Source organism: Archocentrus centrarchus, chromosome 10, assembly GCF_007364275.1.
Source record: "Archocentrus centrarchus isolate MPI-CPG fArcCen1 chromosome 10, fArcCen1, whole genome shotgun sequence".
Taxonomy (NCBI): domain Eukaryota; kingdom Metazoa; phylum Chordata; class Actinopteri; order Cichliformes; family Cichlidae; genus Archocentrus; species Archocentrus centrarchus.
Window position 1 is genome coordinate 20524807 of NC_044355.1, and position 24035 is coordinate 20548841.

Here is a 24035-nt window from a genome sequence, read left to right on the forward strand (position 1 = left end):
TAAATGACGTGACCTCCATGACCACCGAGGCTGAAACGTTAGCAGGTTTGTTTGATGTGGCCAAAATAAACTGGTGAAATTCAGATTTGTTTTGTGCAGGTGCTACATGTCTGCCTTTGGGTACTCCACATTTCAATTGTAGCTTTACTTTGAAATTTGCTCATGTACTTATGTTTAATTAGTATGAAGCCTCCTGAAAAAAGACAAAGCGGTTAATTATATATATTTTTTTATTGCAGCAAAAGGGTTAAAAAAAAAAAAAAAAACAGAAATCACTGCTAACTATGCAGACAGTTGCTTTAGCGGCTTCATTCATGTTTCTTCATTGTGTGTCAAAATCTGAAGCCCAACTGGTTTACTGTGCTTAGTTAACCTGTAATTCGACAATTGCTGTTTGGGAGAAGGGCTTTGGCAAACTGTGGAGCTTTGAATTCTAGTCACTGACTTACAGAGTCTGAACTGGAACTGGTTACAATAGCAGTTTAAAAAAGTATGTTCAATGTATGCTTCTTCTAAAGCGCTATTAAAGGATGATCTAATATTTCTGAGACACAGCTCCGCAGTGATTAGCTGATATTTTTCTCTTTGAGAAGAAATTATTTAATTAGCTTGGCCTTTCCAGGGAGCTTAACCTTTTAAAATGTCAGGTGAAGAGGTTTTAAAATAAGTGTGCCATATTCTCAGAAAATTCCTGTTTTAGTGCGTTCATGATGACCTATAGAAACGTGGCAAGAAAGAAGGTCTGACAGTGATGAATCTTACAGCCCAGAGCAATTTGTTATAGTTCAGATAAGTTCCTGGAAATCCCTTTTAAAGCAGAACTCCCACTCAGGTGCACTGACCCATCTGGGGACTTGCATAACAACCAGCAGTCCAGACTCTTGAAGAACTCAGGAAATTTGTCATATTAGCTTTGTGCTCAGGTAAGTGCTTTTTTTTTTTGTTTCCAACATAACATTAAACAAAAATCTGGGTTTACTAGATAGGCAATAGACGATAAAGTATAGCTATTCCCCTCAGTGACAGGGCCATTTGTTTGATCCAAGGCAGATCAATCCAACCCTATCTTCTTTGGGTTTCCACTGCTTTTGTTGTCACCACTCTAACTGTCTTTAGTAATCATCAGCTTTCATGTCAAATAAATGGGCTGTCTTATTGCCAGTGTTGCCACGGCTCCACCGCTGTTCAAAATAAATGGAAATGAATAAGGGCTTTTTCGCAAGGACATACGAACATGTAGAGTGAACGTGGCCGAGCTATAAGGGCTTGTGTCAGAGTGAATTGGATCACACGGATGACACAACTGGTGCACTTTACCTTTAGAAGAAAAAAAGGAAAATACGTGAAAATTTAATGACTCTAAGAGGAATATGATGTTCAGGAAATGTTATCTGATAAACTGTAGCATGGCCCCCAAAAAAAGAAAAGAAAAAAAAAAGAAGACATTCACACACAAAGGAGGTTAAAAATAAAACAAAAATTGAGGCTAAAAATTGTTTTTGCATGGTTGCTGTTTACACATCAATTGTTTTATTTTGTTGCTTTTTAATAAGTACTTTTTGGACATCTGTGTGGCTGCCAGTTAATAAGGTGACACTAGTCTTGTGAATACTGCAGTACCAAGTACTTACTTTGTATATTCAGGACATACAGTACTGAATTTCCTATGCTGGTGTAGCCAGTGTACTTAATGAATTATTCAAACAGTACATGCGGTGCCAATGAGACAAGAGATGTGGGCAATACGTAAAACAGTTTGCTACTGAATTTTTATTTGATCCTTAAAATACTTCATAGGACGCTTGTTTTGTGTTTAGTCACTTATTACAGTCAGCCGTGCCAACACATGCCGGATCTTGATCTGTCTTGATGTATCTTTATATAAAATTCAATAGCGAACCACATGAATTTATTATTTTCTGCTTTTGTTTGGCTTGTTTCTATCCAGTTTCTTTTATTTATTTATTTTTTCTTAGTTCGTCTTGTATGAATCACCACTGATGGTAACCTTTTTGAGCTGGCCCCAGCTCATGCTCTAGCTCAGCCTTGGCTACAGTAGTTCACAGAGTCGTATTATGGTGCAGAGATTGTTTTGGAGTCCTTGCATCCAGCAGTTGAAATATATAGCCTGACTGTGGCCTTGCAGATGTTCTAATATAATTATAGCAGTACCTTTTATGCCAAACTGTACACTGAAACCTCACCCTGCTCCAGTGCCACCCGCTGCTACCACTGACAGCACGCTATATTAGATTATAATATGCCTCAAAAATGGGGAATTTACATTTCAGCTCATATTCCGACGTGCTCTATCTGGGATGATTTGTGATTTCAAAAAAAGGCTTCATTCTCATGTGCAGACAAGCTGCCTGGTCATGGCCTCATCAAACACTTGTCAATATCATGCATGAGAAATATTGCAAGTGAGTTTGGCTCTCTCCGCTCGGACAAAAAGGGAAAAAAAACGGTGTCGTTTTATACTCGCACAGCCACGCCGTCCTGCGACAGCATTGCATTAGCCTGATTACAGTTTTATCTGTCAAATGAATGCACAGAAATAGCTGACATAACATTATGTTGCAAATCCAATTTCGTATTGATTGACAGCGTGCGATTCGCCAAGCCTGTGCAATGGCTTTCTGCACTATTAGAGCATATTGTGATGTTATTTGCATTGGAAAGAAGGGGCATTTGCTGGGAGTAATTAGTTAAGCTCCCCTGACTTTGGAAATTTAATTGCAGGTACAGTAGAAGCGACTAACAATGGGATAACTGGAGCATTACAGTCTGTGCGGGACTAACAAACAGCAGGAGCCTCCCTCCTGACAAACAACGGACACACATACTAGCATGGACATACAGTGACACACAAACACTTAATAGAGTATATATTTAGTTCCAGGGCTTTTTGTTTAGTTGGTTTTGTATCGGTTGACTGGACTGTTGCCTGGGGTGCCACCAGCTGGAAAAAAGCTGAAGAGGAGGAAGAAAGATATTGTAATATCTCCAATCATCTGAAACTGACATCCAGTTCACCCCATACTTGTTAAAACATTGGCATTGGCTCCTGACCACTTTGTTCTTTGATCCAGTAATGACATGCAATATTAATTTTCCCAGCTACTGAATGTTTCATTCTGACTACAGAGACACTGAGTGCATTTTAAAGAAGTATGGCCGAGTCTGTCTCCAGAATGTTTATCACTCATCTCTTGTCTTCGGTGCGTTTTCCTGTAAAATCCTTGACCTTGAATTTTTGCAGTTACACATGCAGGTATCCTGGAAGTGCCATCAGTTTCATATCGTGTATCAAATGTGAGTGAGAATTTGTGCATATGCCGGTGATATGAAAGATAAACATTCCTCCTGCTTTTCTAATGTGCCTGTGGTTATCATTATTCACACACATTTTATGAATAAGTGCGTTTAGTGCCGCTCATCATATTCGCCGTTCAGCCTACACAAAACCCTTATGTAACAATGTTTGTCAAATCACCTTAAACTCCAGTATTTACTTATGGAGAAAATCTCATATACATGTTAATGTGCGACACTGCCCTTTTTCTTTTACATTAACAAGTTTATTTTAACGCCCGTAACAGCTGAAACATCAATCACGGGATCGACGCTGGTACCATAACAAAATGGGCACTGTTAATCATTTAAAAGGATCACTGACTATTAATGGTATTTTGCCTCACCTTTCCCATTATCTGTAGCAACCAGTTTGTTTTCCTCTCAATTAGGCACGCAGGCACTGAACAACACCCATCTCCTATTACTGGGATATGGCAACTGAGGCCATGGGGGAAGGGAAAATAACAGGCTGCTGTTGTTACCGCTGCTGCTGCTGCCACCGCTGAGGGATTGTTTTGAGCATTTCTTGGCTGCATTTTTGTTTCTTTATTCTCTCCACCATAACTTGCTTCACTATCAAGCCTTTGTCACTCTCTTTTTGAGGTCTTGGAATGACTGCGTCACAGAAATCTGACCTGAGCCAGAGGCAAAAGATGTGCTTTCTTGTCTTTATATTACAGGAAATATTGCCTTTTTTCTATGAAAAGTACAGTAAAAGGCTGTTGTTTTTTTTTTTAATGGATTCTTATATTTGTTTAGGTAGGTCCTTTATCAGGTCTTTGATGATCACATGCAGGGTCTGAGATCAGTTTCCCTCCTAATTAGTTTGTGGTATATCTTGCTGGAAGTTTAATAAAATAATGCCCCCCTCATCTTCCCTTTATGCAACATAAATCAAGTATTATTCAGTATTTTGTATATATATATGTGTGTGTGTGTGTGTGTGTGTGTGTGTGTGTGTGTTTCTGGGTTTTTCTGGTTTACCAGACACACTTATGTAATGGTGCCATAATTCAATGCCCTGCGATTTACCCAGAACACACACAAATGTGTGCATAAACGTGTTTGTCCTGTACATATTTGTGTGTCAATTAGGGGCGAGTGGGTACCCTTCTGTGTGCTGACAGACTCGTCCATGTAGCTCAAGCCTCATGTGGTGAAGATGTCTTCCTGCCACAGAGAAGTGACTGCTGCGGTCTCATAGTTCTGACTGTGCGAAGCCTGAGGCAAGAGACTGAAGTGTGTCAGCCTGTGCAGCTGATAACACCGCCTCTGTCACAGTCAGGCCAAAGAGTGTTTGCTGGGAAGCCAAAGCGCGTGATGGGTTTGTGACGCAGCATACAGCGCCATTCAAATACAGAGAAAGTGGGGTGGGCATTCTCTCCCCGTGTGCTGAACTGTGTCACGTCATTTATTTTGCACCACGAGATGTGTTTTCATTTTCCTCTTGGGGAGTTCACAGTGATTATGCCTGAACATCTTTTCCATCAAAAGGTTCTGCCGCTTGACATACAGTGAGTTTTATCCCAGTGGAGATATTTTTACACTTTGTTAACCAAATGCGATTTCCACGTTGTACAGTGTTTGCACAAAATGTTTTGTTCAACTAGATTTGTTGTTTCTTTTACATCTGTGTGACACTCTACCACAATGGCAAGCGCTTCTCCGTCTCCTTAGGCCATTGCCTTCCCACAGTTTCTTTCATGGAAAGAGGCAGAGACAGAATAAAGAAGAGCTCCTTGAGAGCAGACTCTCTTATCAGTCTCCAACATCTGGCCAAGACTGATGGGCTCTTGGAAAAGCTCTCCAAATATCATTGAGTTTGAGCTGCATAATGCTTGTTTAACTGCATCCCTCCTACAATACTAACTCGGCCCCCTCTCATTATGTGTCTTTCACCAGAGGAACTCGCTTTTATGATTACTTAAATTAGTTTCTCAGCAGGGCAGGACTGATGTGAGGAAGTACAGCAAAGGGTGGAAAAATGAAAGATTGAAAGGTGAGTAAAGCCATAAGTGACAAAAGTACATGAAATATGGTTTGAAAAGCCCTGATCATATATTACAAGTCAGAAAAATATTGAATTTGCAAACTGTTAAGTAGAAAAGCAATTTTCCTGGAAATGCTTCTTTTTTTTTTGGCAGAAAATTGCCAAATTAAAGCCATCATTGATGAGTTAAAACAAATGGTCTCAGCGCCTTGTTAGCTCCAAGGTAATCAGCACCAGATTTAAGAATTTATCCAAACACCTGGTTCAATAGCTGCAAGTCATGGTTGCTAAGCCTCTGATCGTAGCAAGGGAGGGTGCAAGCAGATGTGTCATACTGAGCTGGTTTTGTCACACCAGTCTGACATGAGCAGGATGGACCAATTAATTATGCTGAAATTTGTTTACTTTTGATTGCTGAAGAATTATCTCTCTGCACAACAAGCTTTGTTTTCATGTCATCGTGAAATAATTAATTCAAAATGTAATCATCAAAGCGGCTTTCTTTTGTGGCATGAGCATTTTGTTTGGTTTTCACCTGCAGTCTTTTGTTTTTATTGGTTGCCTTTCTTTTTGCCTTTTTTCTCCCTGTCCCCCCTCCCACCCCCTGTTTTTAAAGACCAAATCCCTGTGTACACCAAGACCTGCGGTGCTGACTCCCACTGTTCACCAGAGGAGGGTGTGGGCAGCAACATGCTGTCTCCAACACAAATGGAGTCACCAGCTGCTTTTTTTGACCTGGCAGCGAGGAGCTTCACAGGACACGCAGAGCTTCAGAGAATCTCCTGCAGACTCACACATCTCCACACAGATGTTCTTATCAACCAGTAGGAGTCACCAGCTCAAGTGAACTCTGCCAAATGAGTTTTGTAGAGCTGGAGACGCTGTGACCATGGATTAAACCATGGTATGAACATTTTACACAGCCCAGATGTCATCCAATGATAAATTTAGGATTAAGAATATGAATATAAAAATATGGGCCATTCGATTCCCGAGTGCTTGCAACACTGTAGAATGTTTTTTGCTTAATTAGACTAAAAGGAAATAATTAATCAAGCCTAAACTCTGCTACAGAGCTGTGTTTTGAGCCCTTGGTAGAAAAAAGAAAGTAGCCATAAATCTCTGCAGTGTTCAGACATTTATATGAAGAAAAAGAAAATCGCACAAATGCCTCTGGTTGTATTAGAATAAAAATATATTTCAAATTATACAATTCAAAATAGACTCAGGAACAGAAGGAGAGAGACTGTCACAATATTTCACATTTTGTTGGTTACTGAATTAGTGATGCTCATCCTGCATCTTGAGTATCCACCTTTAAACTGTGCTATTGTAGATCTTCTGTGCTGCCAGGTTAATAAAGTATGTGAAGCATTCGTGAGCTTGCATCCATATTTGAAGCATTGTCTTCTGTCATGGCTTCAATGTTGTTTGTTTGTTTGTTTTTTTTATAATTTCTCTCACACACTAATACAGTAGATATACAACAGCAAAGCTGAAAGCCAAGTCAAATAAAATGTATTTGCATATCCCTTTATCACATATGATGAATTTGCCTCAGGGGGCTTCACAAGCTGTAGAGCAAATGACACCCTCTATCCTTAGACCGTCAAGATGGATGAGGAACAACTCTCAGTAATGGGCAACATGGAAACAAAGATGTAAACTCAAGCTTGACTGCTTGGCAGAAACACAACTGCAAGGTGGCAAGTTCATCTGCCAAGGCAGGAGCTAAGTTAGAGACTGTGCGATGTGCTCTGTTTGTCTTTTGTCACAGAGTTTGTGGAAAAATTTTAAAGCTGAATTCCGCGAAACCAGGTGGAAAATGCAGCTCATGGAAAAAAAAAAAAAAAGAAAGAATCCATTTAATTGTGGTGCAGATCAGGATGTGTTCCTTTAAAACTGAAAAAAGAAAGAGTTTAACAAAAAACTCTGCATGAACTATTTACAGACATTTTTATACAGAATTTCCCATTTTCAGATGCTCTGAAGTAATTTGATAATTGACTGACAAGCCGTCTCATGGCCAGGTGATACCTGCTCCCTTATTGTTTTATGACAAATGAAGCATAATATCTGAAGCTCATTCAAAGTGTTGAATTTGTATTTTAGAGTTTTTCACTGTAATTTTTTAAGCCTGTCTTGTCTGGCAGCTTTTGCATTCAGAATTATGGTCTGAATGCACTGTTGTGCCAAAGATATTTGCTTTTCTGAGGTGAGCTCTATAGATTCTCTATAGGCACCTCTTATTTGTCTTTTTCCTTTTATTTTATTTGTTCATTTCTTTTATTGTTCACATAAATGTATATGTATTGTGTCGATGCCAGAGTTGACAGGTGGGGGAAAAAGCAAAAAAGAAAAAGGGGGAGAAAATCAGAAGAAGAAGATAATAGGACAGAGAGAACAGAGCACAAGTAGAAAAATACACACAATGGTTCACCCTCCAGCACAGGCAGGTGCCTGAGAACCGCCCAGCACCTCAGTGCAAGTGAAGGAGGCCATCATTATGCTGATAAACATAAACTTTAGGAGTGGCCAAATCAAAAATCTGGTGCATTCTTAGAAAGAAGGAATGCACTGGCCAGCTCAACAACATCAAAAGACCAGGAAGACCACAGAAGGCAACTAAAGTGTATGATCACTGAATTATTTCTTTAATTAAGAAAAACAATTTTGCAACATCTAACCAATTCAAGAACACTCTCAGAGAGCTAGGCATATTACTGTCAAGGCCTACAGTCAAGAGACGCCTTCATTAATGGAAATGCGGAGGGTTTACAATAAGGTGGAAATCACTGGTTACACTCAAGAACGGGAGGGCCAGATTAGACTTTTCCAGAAAAGCTCCAAAGGAGTCTGCAGAGTTCGGATGATGGGAAGAGAGGAGAGAAACAGCTCATGATCTGAAGGATACCACATCATCTGTCAGACATGGTGGAGGCAGTGTTCTGGCATGGGCATCTATGGCTGCCAGTGGAACAGGACCACTAGTGTTTATTGATGATGAGACTCCTGATAGAAGTGACAGGATGCATTGTAGAGTGTGTACAGGGCTATACTCTCTGTTTAGATTGAGCCAAATGCTGCAAATCGAACTGAGCTTCACAGTGCAAAGCATATTGCAAAAGCAACCCAAAAGTTTCTCAGGGCAAAGAAATGGGATATTCTTCAGTGACCAAGTCAGTCATTTGATCTCAGCCCAGCAGAGCAACTTTTCAGTTACTGAAGATAAAACTGAAGTCAGAGAGACCCACAAACAAGCAGCACCTGAATGTAGCAGAGCATGCCAAGGGAGTAAAATACAGTATTTGGTGACGTCCATGAGTTTTAGACTTTCGGCAGTCACTGCAAAGGATTTTTAAATCAAGTATTGAAAACAATCCTTATATTTAAAATCATATTAGTTTGCCTGATTAATTTTGAACCTCTGAAAAGCAATTCCTAAACGGTTAATGGAAAATTATTGGTAAACAAGCAAAAAGTCTGCACTTCAATCACATCTTGATTGTTAGAATTCAAATCCACTGTGGTGATGTGCAGAGACTTGAGTAGAGATAGCAGAAACTTTGCAGCTGGGCAGGAGCCACAAGCCCAAAAAGTTTGAGAACTAGTGACATGAGGCAGTTTTTTGCAAATAAATAACAGAAAATCCTTCCACCTGCTGATTATAAATGATTACCACATTACACATGTTCACATGTCAAGATTATTTTGTGATCATGAGAAAACATAAACTTGTTATGCCGAGATGACAAAATAATTACCCAGCAATCATGAGCAAAATCAAGGCTAAAAATAGCTGCTCTTATTGCCTCCAGACTCCCAGAGAAGCACACTGTCATTTTTAATAAATATTAGAGCTTCTAACTTATTTGCACACATATCCTCTAACGGGCAAAGAGGAAGATTCCATCCTGTTGGGTTAGAAGGAGAAGGAAGGGAACAAATGAATAATTCTTGCTGGTAAGGCTTGCCTTGCTCTGAGCTATTGCCTGTGAATCATCACCATCATGAGATAAAAGGCAACATCGTTTCAACTGTTTTTTGGTCTTTTCATTACGCCTGCTTGAGTAACACTCCTCTCAAATCCAAAGAGGCAAATCATATAATTATTTGTTTTCATATAGATTATATCTTCAAATTTCTACACTCTGTAATTCCTGACGACGATAATGCAGCATGGCCAAAATGTCCTAATTGCAAATAATGCAGCGCAGTCATCGTCATTTAATATCAATTAAATCAAGGTCTTATCTCAATTACTCGGGCTCCCCTTGTAGCGAATAATGTTTTTTCTTCGTAGGTTTTGTTTGAAATGATGCATGATTAGATTAGTTTACACAGGGAATCAGCATGTACTGTAAATGATCAATTACATTCCGCCTTCAGTATTTCTCCAGTTAACTGTTTAGCGTTCCATTTGACCAAATCGGCAGGTGGCCTCTCATTCCTACTCAAACTACCAGTGACATTTTAAAACAGGATATGATGTGATGTGAATGTGTGGAAATCACAGACTAGAAAAGTCACCAGGTCATGGTCTAACATTGCTCATAATGACTTCAGCCATTAGGGTCAAGTAACCAACTTCCTGAGACTTGGACATAGAAGCCGTAGGGACCAGAGAATCAATGTGATGTCATCACAGTCTTTCCCCAGAGAACTGGTGAGATGTCAACTCCGACCTCTCTTGAAAAGGAAATGTCCCTCTCTGATGACTAGGTCATACAATATCATTGCTCAATTGACATGGGTGACTAATAAACACCTTCAAATGCATAATCCCAGTTACATGTGATTTATTTGTTAGTGCTGTTTGACCAGCTGCCCCATACTAGACCTCACTGCTGGCTGTTGTTGATGCCAGTAAGAAATATGATTACAAGAAATCAGATTACACAGTGGTTCTGGCTTTTAATGCTAAAAAATACCAGAAAGTTAAACACAGAATACGTAGTCTGTCCTATGTTAAAAGGAACTCAGTGGATTGCAATATCAATAGCGGAAGCCCTAGTCATTTGGAATGCAATTAAAAACTCAATTTTCAAGGCGCTTTGGTGAGGGTGATAAATGGGCCAGTAATCCCTTAATTGTTCTCTCTTGAGCAGAATCACAGGGGTGATAGATGTTTCAATAGAGGAGTTTAACTTAAAGTAAATAACATGAGTTTGTTGATAAGCATCTGATATTTTATTATCCCCAAATCGTCAAAGAACGCTGAATATGTATTTTTCATGTTTATAGTTTCAGGTGAAGTAAATAGAGACACGGGAGTGGTGTTTTCTTTCTTTCAATCTTTCTTTCTTTCAGATCACTTTCAGGACCATGGACAGTTCTATTGGCTCCGTGTACCCAGTACGCTGTCCTGGCATTATGAGGATTGGTCTGAATTAAAACTCTTATTATTGTAATCACATGATGTTTTGCCAACGTTGTAGCCTTGAAAATGTAATTTTCTCAACATTGGATCCGAACAGTGATAGTGAAATTCTTGGACACAAACTTTTTTGATATGCCACAAATGTGGAGAAAAAAAAATAATAGTAATCGCAGGTTGGGTCATATGGTTCAAACGCAGCCAAACCGCCGAGCTTTGAAATGCAGCAACTGACACGGGTCAGGCTATACGGAATCATTGGCCACCTGAGATTGCAGTGGTTTCTTTTTATTATTATTATTATTTTTAATTGATTCAGCCCACAGTAGGCTAATATTGCAAGTACTGCTCTTATATCTTGCTGTCGCTGGCTAATCTAGCGGGCTGAGGCTTTTTAATTTAACATCAGATCAAGTTTGACCAACACTGGCCCGCCGCGGCGGATCCAATCGGAGTCCAGATCAGCTCCTTCTTCCCCAACCACCCCACCCCACCCCTCCTCCTTCCCCTCTCTCTCTCTCTCTCCTCGCTCTCTCTTGCTCCCTCGGTTCTCTTCTCTTTCTTTAGTTGCAAAAAATGCTCTGCAGCTGGACAGCACCTCAATGAATGAATTGGTGCACTGTGAGCGACCATCATCTATCCGCTGGATTTTCTTTGCACCCGGCTTTCAATCCAGAACATATGAATTTGCTTAGGCAGACCCTTTTAAGGAGTTGAACAGATAGGTCGGAGAAAATGGCACAGCGCGTGGTTTTCTTTCTACTGTGGCTCTTGGACCGCTCATTTGCAGGATTCCCTAATCAAATTAATATCGGTAAGTGTTTTGCGATTTGTGATTTTTATTTTTTTTCTCCGACATATGAACTGCAAGATTCCGTTTTATAGCGGATACAGCGCGCGGAGCTCTGCGCAATGATAAGAGACTAACTTGATTTCCCATATGTTGCAAGCTGAAAGCCACTGAATTTGGAAAATTACATTAAAGCTGCCGCTGACTGTGTCACTGTCACCGCTGCCTGAAGATAGTGGCGTTTTTAATAAGATGTACGATGAGACTGGCAGGTCATCTGCTTTGTCCGAAGAGTTATAAACAAGCGCGCCGGTTAAAAAACCCCATGGTTGTTATTCTTTCAAATAACAGCGGTGTCTTTTAAATCACTATACGGAGTTCTTCCTCACTCCATAAAATGCCGGTCAGAGCTGGCAGTCGAGTGTGAGAGCGTTGTCTGATCTTGGTTTTCATCTCTTCCAGGGGGACTGTTCATGCGTTCCACGGTGCAGGAGCACAGCGCGTTCAGGTTCGCTGTCCAACTCTACAACACCAACCAAAACACCACTGAAAAGCCTTTCCACCTCAACTACAATGTCGACAACCTCGAGTCGTCCAACAGCTTCTCCGTTACCCATGCGTGTAAGTCTGCTCCTTTGTCACTTATGTCTGCCGCTGTTTCTGTGCACGAAGAGTGACCACAATTATTCATGTCGAACTCACTCGGAGCTTATAGATGTTGCCGCATCCGCGGGGGGAAACAGACAAGTTCTTCTCACTTCACCACGATTCTTAAAGTCACAGCGGAAATAACAGGACATTTACTTACATACACCTTTGCTCTAATGTAAAAATATTTTGCCTTGCGATTTATCCTGGATTTTGTAAGATTTTCTCAAAAATGGTTAAATCCCGTTAAACACTTTTAAATGTGACACAAATATTTTTACTGACAGAAACCGCAGTTGGGGAGCACAGAGTATTACCGCATTTATGACACCCGCGCCTGTCCGAGTTTTACAGAGGTGGTATTTTACAGACACATGAATCGCACATTGTAAAATAAGTTCCCTTGGCAACATGCAATAAACATGCTGCCAGTTGCACAAACCTCATGTCCAGGGCTCAGCCCTGGAGGAGTTCTCATTGCTCTAGTCCAATTTCATGGAGTTTATAGATTTTTCAGTCTGTGTTAAGCTGTGTAAATGCCTTTAATTTCATCGATTTTGTCTTAATATTTGGATATCATCATTCCCTTGTGCAACTGGTACAACTTTGCTTTGTGGCTGATGTAGTAAATATCCTCCTTTTTCTAGAATCCATTTGGCTGCAGTTTCTTGAAATCAGCAGAAACACAGAACAAACATGACAAAATTGGAAGAAACAGGCTCCGGAGAGCCATTTTGTTATGGTCATTTCAGAGGAGTTCAGTTTGGTTGAATGGTTGACTTTGTGGGCACACAGCTCTGTCTGGATGGCGAGGTTGTGTCCCTCTAACCCCTGTGTGGCACGGTCATAATGGCCCGTCTGACTCTCTGTGTGCCAGAGCGTCTCCGCCTGCTCCATCCTCTGACTCCCCTGTGTTACAGTGCATCTCCCCAGCATTGCAGAGTCAGCTCATTAGCACTCAGCCCTCATAGCACCTCACCGTGCTGTCATTGGGTGAAAGGGGAAAAAAAATCCATAGCTCCCCAACCAACGCCAGCAAATGAGTTGGGCTCAGACCTGCAGAGGAGGTGGGTCTGAGCAGTGAGGGAGATGAGGCAGAGCATCCTATCACAGGCAGCAGAGCTGCAAGTACCTTAACAAAGGCATCCATAAGAAACAATAAGCAAATGTGAGTGAATAAATAATAGATAGTGCCATGCAATTTCACGCATATTGAAGAGGAAGGGAAGCATAGGAGAAAAAAAGCTTGATATCAGAATCTAATTAAATTCAGGGGCAGACAGAGTTTTAGCAAAAGGAAGGGGATCCTGTGGGAGCCGTGACCCCGTTTCTTGCTGCCACTTCTTAGCATCTCCATCAAGAGCACTGTCTCAATACTGCCTTAAACTTCAGATGAGAAAACTCTAAACCTTTAACGATGCAAAGAAACGAATGGAAAAGCTACAACAATCCTTAAATGTCACAATGTTTGGTGCTTTGAAATGCATGTTAATAACTTGTTCTCTGGCAGAGTGCTTACCTGCTACATTATACCAAAAAGAAGTTGCACGTTTAACACACAAAAAAAAGTCTTCTTAATTGCAAAATCGATGCATAATCTGATGCTTTTGTCAAGAGAACGCCCCGAGTCTCCTGTCAAGCTGAGCTCGCAAACCGCAGACAGCTCATGCTGAGCTCACAACAGTCCACAAGCACCTCCAATTGTCTCTACCAATGTACTGAACAAAATAGAGATGACGGTTATTAAATATCACTTATCTGCTGACTTCCAGGCCTTTGGGATTTTGCCTCTAGTGATTGAAGACCTCTTGTGCTCCGGGTTTTACTTTTGTCAGCACTGCTGTTTGTTCTGCAAGTTGTCACAATTATTTAGTGGACATTCAAATTCCCTTTGTCATCAATAGCCCCATGTGAATGACTCAGGCCTTTGTCAGCAGTAGCATATCTACTTTATGAGTAGGCAAGGTTTTACAAAAGTGGCACAGAGTTTAGGGAGTATTTTGAAACAAGCTCCATTGCTGTGATTAAGATGAGATCTGGCTTCTTTTTTTTAAAGTCTGTAGTTTAAGATTTGATATTGCTTTATTGTGCGTTCCCTCTTTGGTCTGGGACCGCTAGTGCCAAAGCTCTCCACTCTGACTCATAAAGATCACTCCCCCTCATTTGCTGTGCATCCTTTAGCATATATTATAATACAGGGAGAGCAACTGGAAGGCGTGTGCAAATTCAAATTAAACTTTAGTTTAGCTACTGAGCTTTTCAGAAACAAAACACAGAAATCCACAAAGCCATGGTCTCGTGTCAGAACAATTTCTTTCAAGCTGGTTTGAAACCACGTGCTATTAATTGAATTAGTGGCCATCAGAAAAACAATGTGCAGCTTCAGTAATCCTTAAGGCTTCACTTTGTACTTCAGCGACTCGGTATGTGCTTTTGTGGCAACATTGTTGTTGCTTTGAAGTGACATCAGAAATTGTGAAATGTGTAATTACCAGTGCGGGGTCTATAATAGCCATGGAAGCTAGGAGCCAGGAATACCCACAAAGAAGGCAGGAGTGGTTCAAAGCAAAGGGTACCAGTTTGAAGAAAGCAGAGCAGACAGCATTAATGCTCCTGATGGTCACGGCTAGCCAACTGAATGGCACCACTATCTTTTCTCTGCTGTTTACCCTTCTCTTCTTCCTTTACCTGAGGCGCGGGGGGGGGGGGGGGGGGGGGGGGGGGGGGGGGGGGGGGGGGGGGGGGGGGGGGGGGGGGGGGCAAAGAAACAGCAGGCCCGCTCTGCCTCTTCGTGCCACGCTACTTATTAGATTACCTCGCCTTGAGTTCTGTTAAAGTGCAAATTTTGCCACTGCTTGGCTTTTGAATTCATCTCACTATTCCTCATTCCTCATTCTGTCATTAAGCTAATGGTGTGTGTCCCCTCTGCCAGCCTTTTTACATGGTCCTACCCTTCTTTTATTGAATCCTGCAGCTCCTTAAACCCTGGCTGTAGCAGATGCTTTTCTGGCTCCACCATTCACCCACCTCCTCCCGCCATTGTTGGCCATGGACAAAGGCGTTTCACTCCAAGAGTATGAAAAAGCACACAGGATAAAACAAGACATTTTGACTGTATTTGTTATTTTCAGTGGCCAGAATAGGGAGAGGGGCAAGAGAGAAGAGAGAATACCTGGAAGGTGCAAGGAGTCACTGTAGATGGAAAGAAAATGAGAGGAAAGGGATAGTTTAAGATTTCAGGAAAAGCAAATACAAGTATCAAGGAAATGTCTTCAACACAGCTCTGCACTTTGCACAGTTGTTAATCTATGTATTGCACTCTGACTCAGTGTTATATTGGCTATAATGCAGGCTGATCTCTAGTGATAGTATGTGGAGAATGTGTGTGTGAAGCCTATTAAGACACATATAATTTAATGGCCAGGAGGAAAACTCCAACAGATGCTTGTATTTACACTGAGGTGGGATATCAGCATCACTGATGAGGACTATCATGAGCACTCAAGAAAGCAATGCCTAATATTTGTCTAGACACTTTCCTTCGAAAAAAAAAAAATCATCTTTACTGAACCTTTACGCCCACAGAGAGATTACTACATCTGCACATGTTGCCGAGAAACACCGACAGTCCTCTTTGCACCAGGGGCCTATACGCGATGACTGAGCACATGTGCAAATGACATATGTTGCGGAGCACAGACTGAAAAGGCCCGTACTAATCTTTGCATATATTTTAGCTTTTGGGGCTGCTGTTGCGGTGGTGGGAGTGGGAGTGGGAGTGGATGGTAAACAAAGCGACAGAGAGACGTGTTTTTGCAGCGCTCGGCCTGACAGAGACAGGGTATGGCCGGAGAGAAGCTCCTCAGGTGATTGTAGAGGTGCCACGTTCCTTGTTCTTGCAGGCTGTAACTCAGTTTGAAAGGTGTGACGAGGGGAACATGGCAGGGGAAGCTGAGAAGGCGGGGGGGGGGGGGCTGAGTGGCAGAGGAGGAGGGATAGAGACAAAGACTGCAGTGAAAAAAAGCAAGGGGAAAAGAATATAAGTAAGGATTTTTTAAGGCTGCTAAGAGTGTGTGTGTGTGTGTCTGTGTGCGTGCGTGTGTGTGTGTGTGTGTGTGTGTGTGGTGTGTGTGTGTGTGTGTGTGTGTGTGTGTGTGTGTGTCTGAGTGTATGACTGAGGCAGAGAGAGAGAGAGAGTTCTCCAGGCTATGGGCGGGGGGGGGGGTTGTACCAGGACATGCCATCATAGTCCAGCTGTGTTGGAAGGCACAGATGGGGGTTTGTTTGTGAATGTAGGGGCCACGTGCATATACACACTTGTGTATGCATATATGCAGTGAGGCATGCACACAGCCATGTACACTATAGGTGTATGCAGTCACGCATAGTTACAACACATCCTGTCTCCATCTTCATACTTGTTTCTGGGTATATCTCAGTGTTTTATACCAAATCTCTCATGACATACTTCATCATTCATCAAAAATAAAGGTCATGGTAAAAATATTGTGCGCTTACCCCATGATTCCTGTGCAAAATAGCAGAATTTTAGAAAATATACATTTGGTTATATATGCAGACTAGGATTTTTGCAGAGATAATAAAAATAATGGGCAAAAATTCAGCTAAAACATGCATTTTATAAGCACAGTGACTGTGCATAATCCTCTGAGGCTAACATAAGCCACCCTACAGGGATGTGAATTTGAGGCCAGCAGGCCGGGCTGTCTCAGAGGCCTGTTTGGGTGGCTTGATATGGGCCTAAGTCAAATGAGTGCTGCAGAAATGGCCGGGGGATGAGGTTACATGCTTGGAGAGCTGCAGGGTGGGGGAATAGGATGTCGGCAGAGGGTGTGACCGACAGCACTGTTTCCAAATAACACTGTTAAAATGTAAATAAAAGCAGAATTCATAGATAGACAAGTTATCAAGTTAGGGGATGCCCTGGTCTGATATTTATGTCAGCTACGGTGTGGATACTGACTTAAATAACTGGAAAATTTATGGTTGCAGTCTCTTCAGTTCAGTACTGTGCTGTTCTGTGTGTATTATATCACAAGTCAGGCAGTGCATCGGTAGACTTGCACATTTTGCTTCAGAGGTTTGCAGCCTCATTTTGATTGTGAACAGTGATCAAAGTGAGCAGATGAAATGTAAAACACTGCTGACATCACCATTAATATAACAAGCTCTTGTCAACTCGATTAACATTATCTTCAAATATATTAGGTAACTAAACATAAATATGATTAATAAGGTGGCATTTTTCACTTAACAGCATTTCATTTGTGGTCTTGGTACCACTTGGAAATTGCAACCATGGGGCTTAAAAGATTTACAACCATTATAGAAAACGATAAGGCACAAAAGGGATGGCGACTGTGTCCAATTAAGTCAAATTGTGTAACAGTTTTTATGTGTTATTATCATTATTGTACTTTAGGAGTTACTCTTCAAATTTTCAATTAAATTAATGTGAATTGTTAACACAAGTGCTACAGTAACAACCACTGGTTTAGCAGCACACAGCAGCAATGCTTAATTTTATTGCTGATACAGTTTCTGAGGAGTTATCCTGAATTTCTTGCAATTTCTTGAAATACTTAGCACTATTACACAGCCACTGCTGCTGTTTGTTACAGTCGCACGAGGCTTTCTCATACAGCCAACACAAAAAGGGCTGGAAACATTCCAAAGGCCAAACATCCAAAGGGAACGTTATTTGACCTAATTTACTGGTCGTTAGATGCCCTTCACTGTATTTTATTAAGTCAGGCACATAGCTGAACCAGTAATGAGATTCAAAATACAAAACACAGTACACACTCCAAGGCAGTTTCAACACAATGAATTTTAATCAGAATATCAAAAGATCTTCTTAAACCCAACCTGAGGAGAAGTGCTGCTGTCGGGTGTTATTGTCTTGGAATCAATGTAGCTGGCAGATGTTGTTTGTTAAAACAACAGATTTCCTCCCTTGCCACCATGGTGGCTTCAAATCTCCATTTATCTTTTCACAAACACTGGGCATTTGGCCATTTTCAGCAGCTGTGAAGCATGAAAAGTATATAGTGTAAGGAAAGATTTTTGATTTTGGAAATCAACAAATTCCCATGATCACATCATACACTTGCGCTGCTCCTTTTAAAGATTTATCTAGCTCTGATAGTCATCAATCTTTTTTGGAGTATTCAGACCATCTGGGGAATGTTGGGGTCTTTGAATTTTCTATTGATTTCCTTTATGTATCTGCTCAGTTTTCTTGGGCAAACATCATAAATTGCAAGTGATAAGAGGGATTAAGGGAAAGTGGTTATGGATGAAATGTCACGGCACGCTGAAGATGTTATCAGCAGATAGCATTTTCTAAACAGAATGATTATAATTCTCATTGTTTTAATATGATAACTGATGCTTTAATATTTTTGAATAATGCAGTAATTTTGGGATTTCAAAAATGGCTTCAGGGACGCATTAAAAAAAAAACAAAACTACAAGGGTGGGGGATATTTGCATCAACAAAAAAGTATACTTGCCAGAGCTTAAACCCTCTATACTAACTTACCAAGTATATTTTTAATTTGTGGAAAACACTGACCCACATGTGAGCTTTGTAGTAGTCGTGCAAGCCGTAGATCAAGTCCCCTTTTTTTGCTAGAAGAGATGAGGCAACATGGCAGCCCATCTATGCTCCACACATCAGTTCACCACAAACTCAAATGATGTGTGGTTTCTGAACTGTAAGTCAACAATGACAGGCTACGTCTGCGTTCCATTATTGAAGATGATATCAACACTGCCCTGTGATGAACAAGAGGAGCTTGCTGATCATATAAAAGGCAACAAGAAACGCTGTGTGGGACCACACAGGAGGAGCCCCGCAAAATCTTAGTGGCCCATTAAACAAATTCACTGCTGGGAAGGAAACACTGATTCCGATAAGAAATGGTGTCTAAATGCTGTGCATTTTAAGTAAAACCAACAGGGAGGAAGCTCCTTTTTTTTTTTTTTTTACAAACAATTCATCTCAGGTGCATCAGGGATATGTATGCCAGCAGTCGAGCTCCATGTGATGGCTGTTTTCCATTTTGTTAGCTCAGTGAGCAAAACTTCTCGAGGCGAGTGGGCTATGTTGTTTGTAGCAGAGATAATTTTTCATTTCAAAATGTCATTTACCCACATGTACCAGACGTGAAAAAGGCAAGGAGGGAGTAGATTAAGAAAAAGAAAGGAGGGGCATTGTAAAGATCTCTAACATTGTTGTCAGCATTTCTCACTTTTTAAATTTTTTTTTACTCCCCCCTCTCTAGCCTCCTCATTTCTATCTCCATGTCTTAATATATATTTAATCTCTTCCACAAAGCCCATTACAGCGATGTTCCCCGCAGCTACTGCAGTCACATTCAGCTAGCTATTGGCTATTCACTAGACTCCCTGACAATACCCGTAATCACTGATCAGTATCCATCCCCTACTTGAGCTGGAAGAGCACATCCGCATCATGCTTCATCGAAGGTTTTTGCATTGGTTTGGCTTCACTGTGTCTTAAAGAAAAAGAGAGAACTCTGTAATCTTCCTCGATGGGAGCTGCTGACTGCATTGTCCTACCAAGGTCAGACAGCTTTTGAATAAAATACTTTTATTTTTCAAAACCTAGAATAAAGCATTAATTGGTACCCCTGGCACTGTCTAAACATACCCAACCACTTGGATTAAATGATGGGCCATTTAGTGTTTTGGCGTTCCTCTCTATATCTGTGTTGGATTCCAATTTTTTTTTTTTTTTTTGCGTGCTAAAGACAGTCAAAAATGAAGAGGACGTCACTGTTGTGTTGCGATGAATACAAAACCCCAACAGGGAGTGTCACGATGTACTCTCCCAACGAGTAAATATTGGATCACAGTGCGACGGGGCTTCCAGCTCTCCGTCTGCCGACTGAGCAGATTGATCTGCACGTTTCTGGCCTGTTTCAAAAGAGGCAGTCGCTAGCAGAGCCCTGCCAAAGCGGCATGTCTGTGCAGAAACAAGGGCTCCATCATAACTGATTGCTTGTGACAGTTCACAGTCGCCGGGCCACTGAAGCATCATAACCTTGTGAAACTAGTGGATGGGCACTCTAGCATACAGGCTGAAGGAGAGGAGGAGGAGGAAATAAAATTATTAGCATATTCCTTGCAGTGTTACAGAAATGCCAGCGAGACACGCTGTGCCGTGAATGTGGTTAATATTAAACACATCTTACATTGTGTAAGGCATAATGCAGACCAACACCTTTGCAGATTTATAGCCAATTACCGCAACAGTTGAAGAACAAAATGCCCAGCAGTGTCAGAGAGGGGGTCAGTTGGTGTGATGGAACTGCTAATGACGATGAAACAGGAATATCTTCTGGCAAGCGATGAGGAGCAAAATCTGCATCACTGTGATGGCTTTAGTTGCACTGCCAACATTATAAAGAGCACCAATATATTTCAGATTGTTCAAACCTACACAAATGCTGTAAGGAGAAGCATGAATATCAATTAGGCATGAGTAATATTCTTTGAATCTGTCATAGGTAACTATAAAGTGCTGCTGGTGCTGATGAAGGTAGCTGTCCATTGCTGTCCATCATTTTCTCCAACTGATATTAGGAAGATGTGCAAGAGAAAAATGGTTACATGTGGCACGGTGGTGTGGTTGTGCTTTACATATTTCGTACTGGTATTCTCCTGTCCTTAGTGCTCACTATCCCCATGAGTGAGAATTAAGTGAACATGATGTGCTCTTTCAACCATGACCCTCCTCTCTTTCTCTCTCCAACGGTTAATTCGGAGAGTGCTGTTGTGTGGCTCTTGCTATTTCACACATGGCTACGTAAAAACTGTGGGCGGTAGCTCCCAGGCCGCTGTCCATGTAAGTGTGTCCATGCATGCAGAAGTTTTCTATCATTCTACCATCAACTATTTGGTAGCAGTCAGTGCCATTCCTTAATTTTTATTTTTTACCCCCCTCCTTTTTTATGTCGGTAGTGTGGCTTTATGTGGCGCAGTGTGGCGTGCAGATCAGGAAGGCAAACTTCATCTGGACCCATGACAGAGCTAATCCAACGCAGCTGCAGAATGAAAAGGCCGTTTGGAGTGAATCCATTCCAGAGGCCTCAATGGAAAGCTTCTCACAGAAGCCGGTGCCCTTTGCAGCCCTGACAGTGCTAGAATATGATGAAAAAGGACATGAACGGGTTCAGTGGCTTAGCCATGCTTATAAAAGAAGGGAACAGTGGACGAGGGAGGCACAGTAGATGGAAAGATGAAGTGACCAGCCACGGTGTTAGCAGATGCCGGGTTGTGCATGTGCAAGTGATGTGAACTGGACTGTCAATAGCTAACACGGTCGCCCCCACTTGTATACTGGAGTTTAGTGTCTAGAATATGTTGCCAGCTGATATGTTAGATTTTATACATCTCTCCAGATGAGCTGAACACCTTTTCTAGCTGAACTGCAGTGACTGTGATTTGAACAGGAGCCAAAAGTAGGACTTAACTTTGTATAAAGGAATGTACAGTGTGTTTGAAGGGTTGATGCAGAACAGCACCTTTCGTTTTCTAGTGTAAATGGATAGTAAGACTGAATAACATGTATTTCTTGAATATGAATATGTCAAGGGCACACAGTCCTCATCAGACTTGCTTTATGTTCTTTTGCTTTCTTTTCAAGACTTTGTTCATTCTGTTTTCCTTCTGCCCATTGTAGTGCTGCTAGTGTTGCTACTGTACATGCACCATCACTAAGCTGTAAGGGGATAGACTCTGGGTCTTTCATACGCAAAGAAGCTTAAGTTTGGAAATTGCTCTCATGTGGCCAAAGTTTGTGAAAATTCAGTGAACATTTCACTCCCAATTTGTGCGGTTTGTCTCTGAGTAAAGCTTTTTAGGCCTAGGACACCAAGTTACTAAATGAAATATTTAGGATTAATGAAGACTCTTTTTGCATGAGGGTTTTCCTGTTGTAGAAGTTATGTTAACCAGTATCCAAAGCCTGCAATGAGGACTCAAAATCTAAATTTATTAAAAATGGTAAGACGGAAAGAGTTTTTAGTTGCAGTTTCAAGCGATCACCGATACTGGTTACGCTAACAGCAGTTTGTGAATGCTAATATCTTGGAGCACAGCTGCTTTACCAAACGTAGGTCCACTGGGCCAACAAAAATCCTGAAAGAGAAAACAAAGATGAGCGGCAAATCTGCTATCTAAGCTGTACCTGTGTATGCAGAGCTTCTATTTTAAAAAAGTTAATCAGCATCTCATCAATTGAAACCAGCTTTTTGTAGGTGCAGTCAGTGACAATACCTACAAAAAGCAATAACCATACCTAACTCGAATTTGGCTAGTATCCCAAACTTGCACTGAGAGCAAGCATCATTTCTGTGTGAAACTGACCCAAGCTTCATGTTGAGGATCATCACTGGCAGACAGAGCTAGGCCTTTAGTCATGATCCAGAGTGCTGTTTGGCAATGCAGTGTCCAGACATAAAGTGGAAATCAGGAGTGGCACTTTTTTTTTTTTTTTTTTTTTTGACATTTATGCAGTGAATTCATTCACTGAAACATCCTAAGATGTCTGCAGGAGCAGATTCAGAACAAACCATGGCATGTGCCATCATGTGTCCTGTCACAGCAGATGTTTTTCTGGCCTGCCAGTTTTAGGACCGAAACAATTAAAACCTTAATGCAAGCACGTGTTTACCATTGTGTTACATCACAACACAATGGGCCAGATGTTTTAGTTCTGAAAAGAAAATGTTTTTCCATCCTTGCTTGATATATGATTTCAACTGCTCAACTGGTCAGGGCCTCGTTTGTTTCATGATGTTTTCGCTGGGTGACGGGTCTGGACAGCTGTTGTCATCCAGTTTAAAAACAACACGCATAAAAGAAGCAATAAAATTTCTAACTTTGTGGTATTTTCAATTAAATAAAGGGTTTAAGAGATTAACAAACCATTAAATGTTTGTTTATTTAGAATTTACACAACATTCAGACGTTTTTGGGAAGCGGGCTCGTTACTGGGTTTGTGTACAGCATCATATATCCTTTTGTAATTTGGATGTACCAATCCACAAAACATTTTTTTTCCCAGGCGGTTCATCAATTTATCTTAGAGTTTAAGTTTCAGAAAATATAATGGCCAGTATTTTGCTTTCCCTAATCTCTTAGCGTCATAAAATGAATCTATTACAGTGTGTCTTTGTCAGGCTAAAAGGAGATATTTCAAAGCCCATGGCTTATTATGACTTGATTACATTGTAGCATGGTGACTATATCAGGCAATATATCAGACTGCTATTAAATCTTTTAATTGGTATTTGTGCCCAGCAGATCCAGACAATGAAGAGTCCACTGAGAATAAAACATAGCACGACATTTCATCAGATGCAAAAAAAAAAAAAAGAACCTTCTTGCTTCCTAAATGAAGTGGATCTCAAGTGAACCACTTACCAAAAATCTGTATTTGTATTTGTGGGAAAATTGTTTTTTAAAAAAAAGTGTGCATGTTCGGGACCTGGAATATAAAGGGATTACAACTTATTCCCTTACACAGCTCTCTGTTTTCCATTTCAGTCTCTCTCCCACCTCCCCTAGCATTATCATTCAGGGACAGAGCACCATCTCAGGAAGGGCACTAATAAGATGAAAAGTGGTGCTGGACTCTACATACTTAACTAGGCCTGCACTGAGAGTGAGAAGGCGAGGGAAGTCTTTAAGTGATGTCTTCAAGGTTAAACAACTGGTCCCATCTCCTGTCCTCGTTGACTTATTCTATTATTCTTCACAGAAAGACAAAAGCCTCTGAGAGAATGGTCTTGGAGAGGCGCTGTTTTAAAATTCTCTGT

At 41.1% G+C, this 24035-nt stretch overlaps 1 protein-coding gene across 1 annotated transcript in view; it reads left to right on the forward strand.

Moving 5' to 3' along the window:
* Positions 1–11322: 11322 nt before the first annotated feature.
* The window catches only part of LOC115786450 (glutamate receptor 3), an 87647-nt gene continuing 74934 nt past the window's right edge, over positions 11323–24035 (forward strand). Inside the window, exons 1-2 of the mRNA XM_030738599.1 lie at positions 11323–11538; positions 11977–12135. Coding sequence (XP_030594459.1) covers positions 11460–11538; positions 11977–12135 — 238 coding nt within the window. The 5' untranslated portion in view covers positions 11323–11459. The remainder of the gene's footprint in view (positions 11539–11976; positions 12136–24035) is intronic.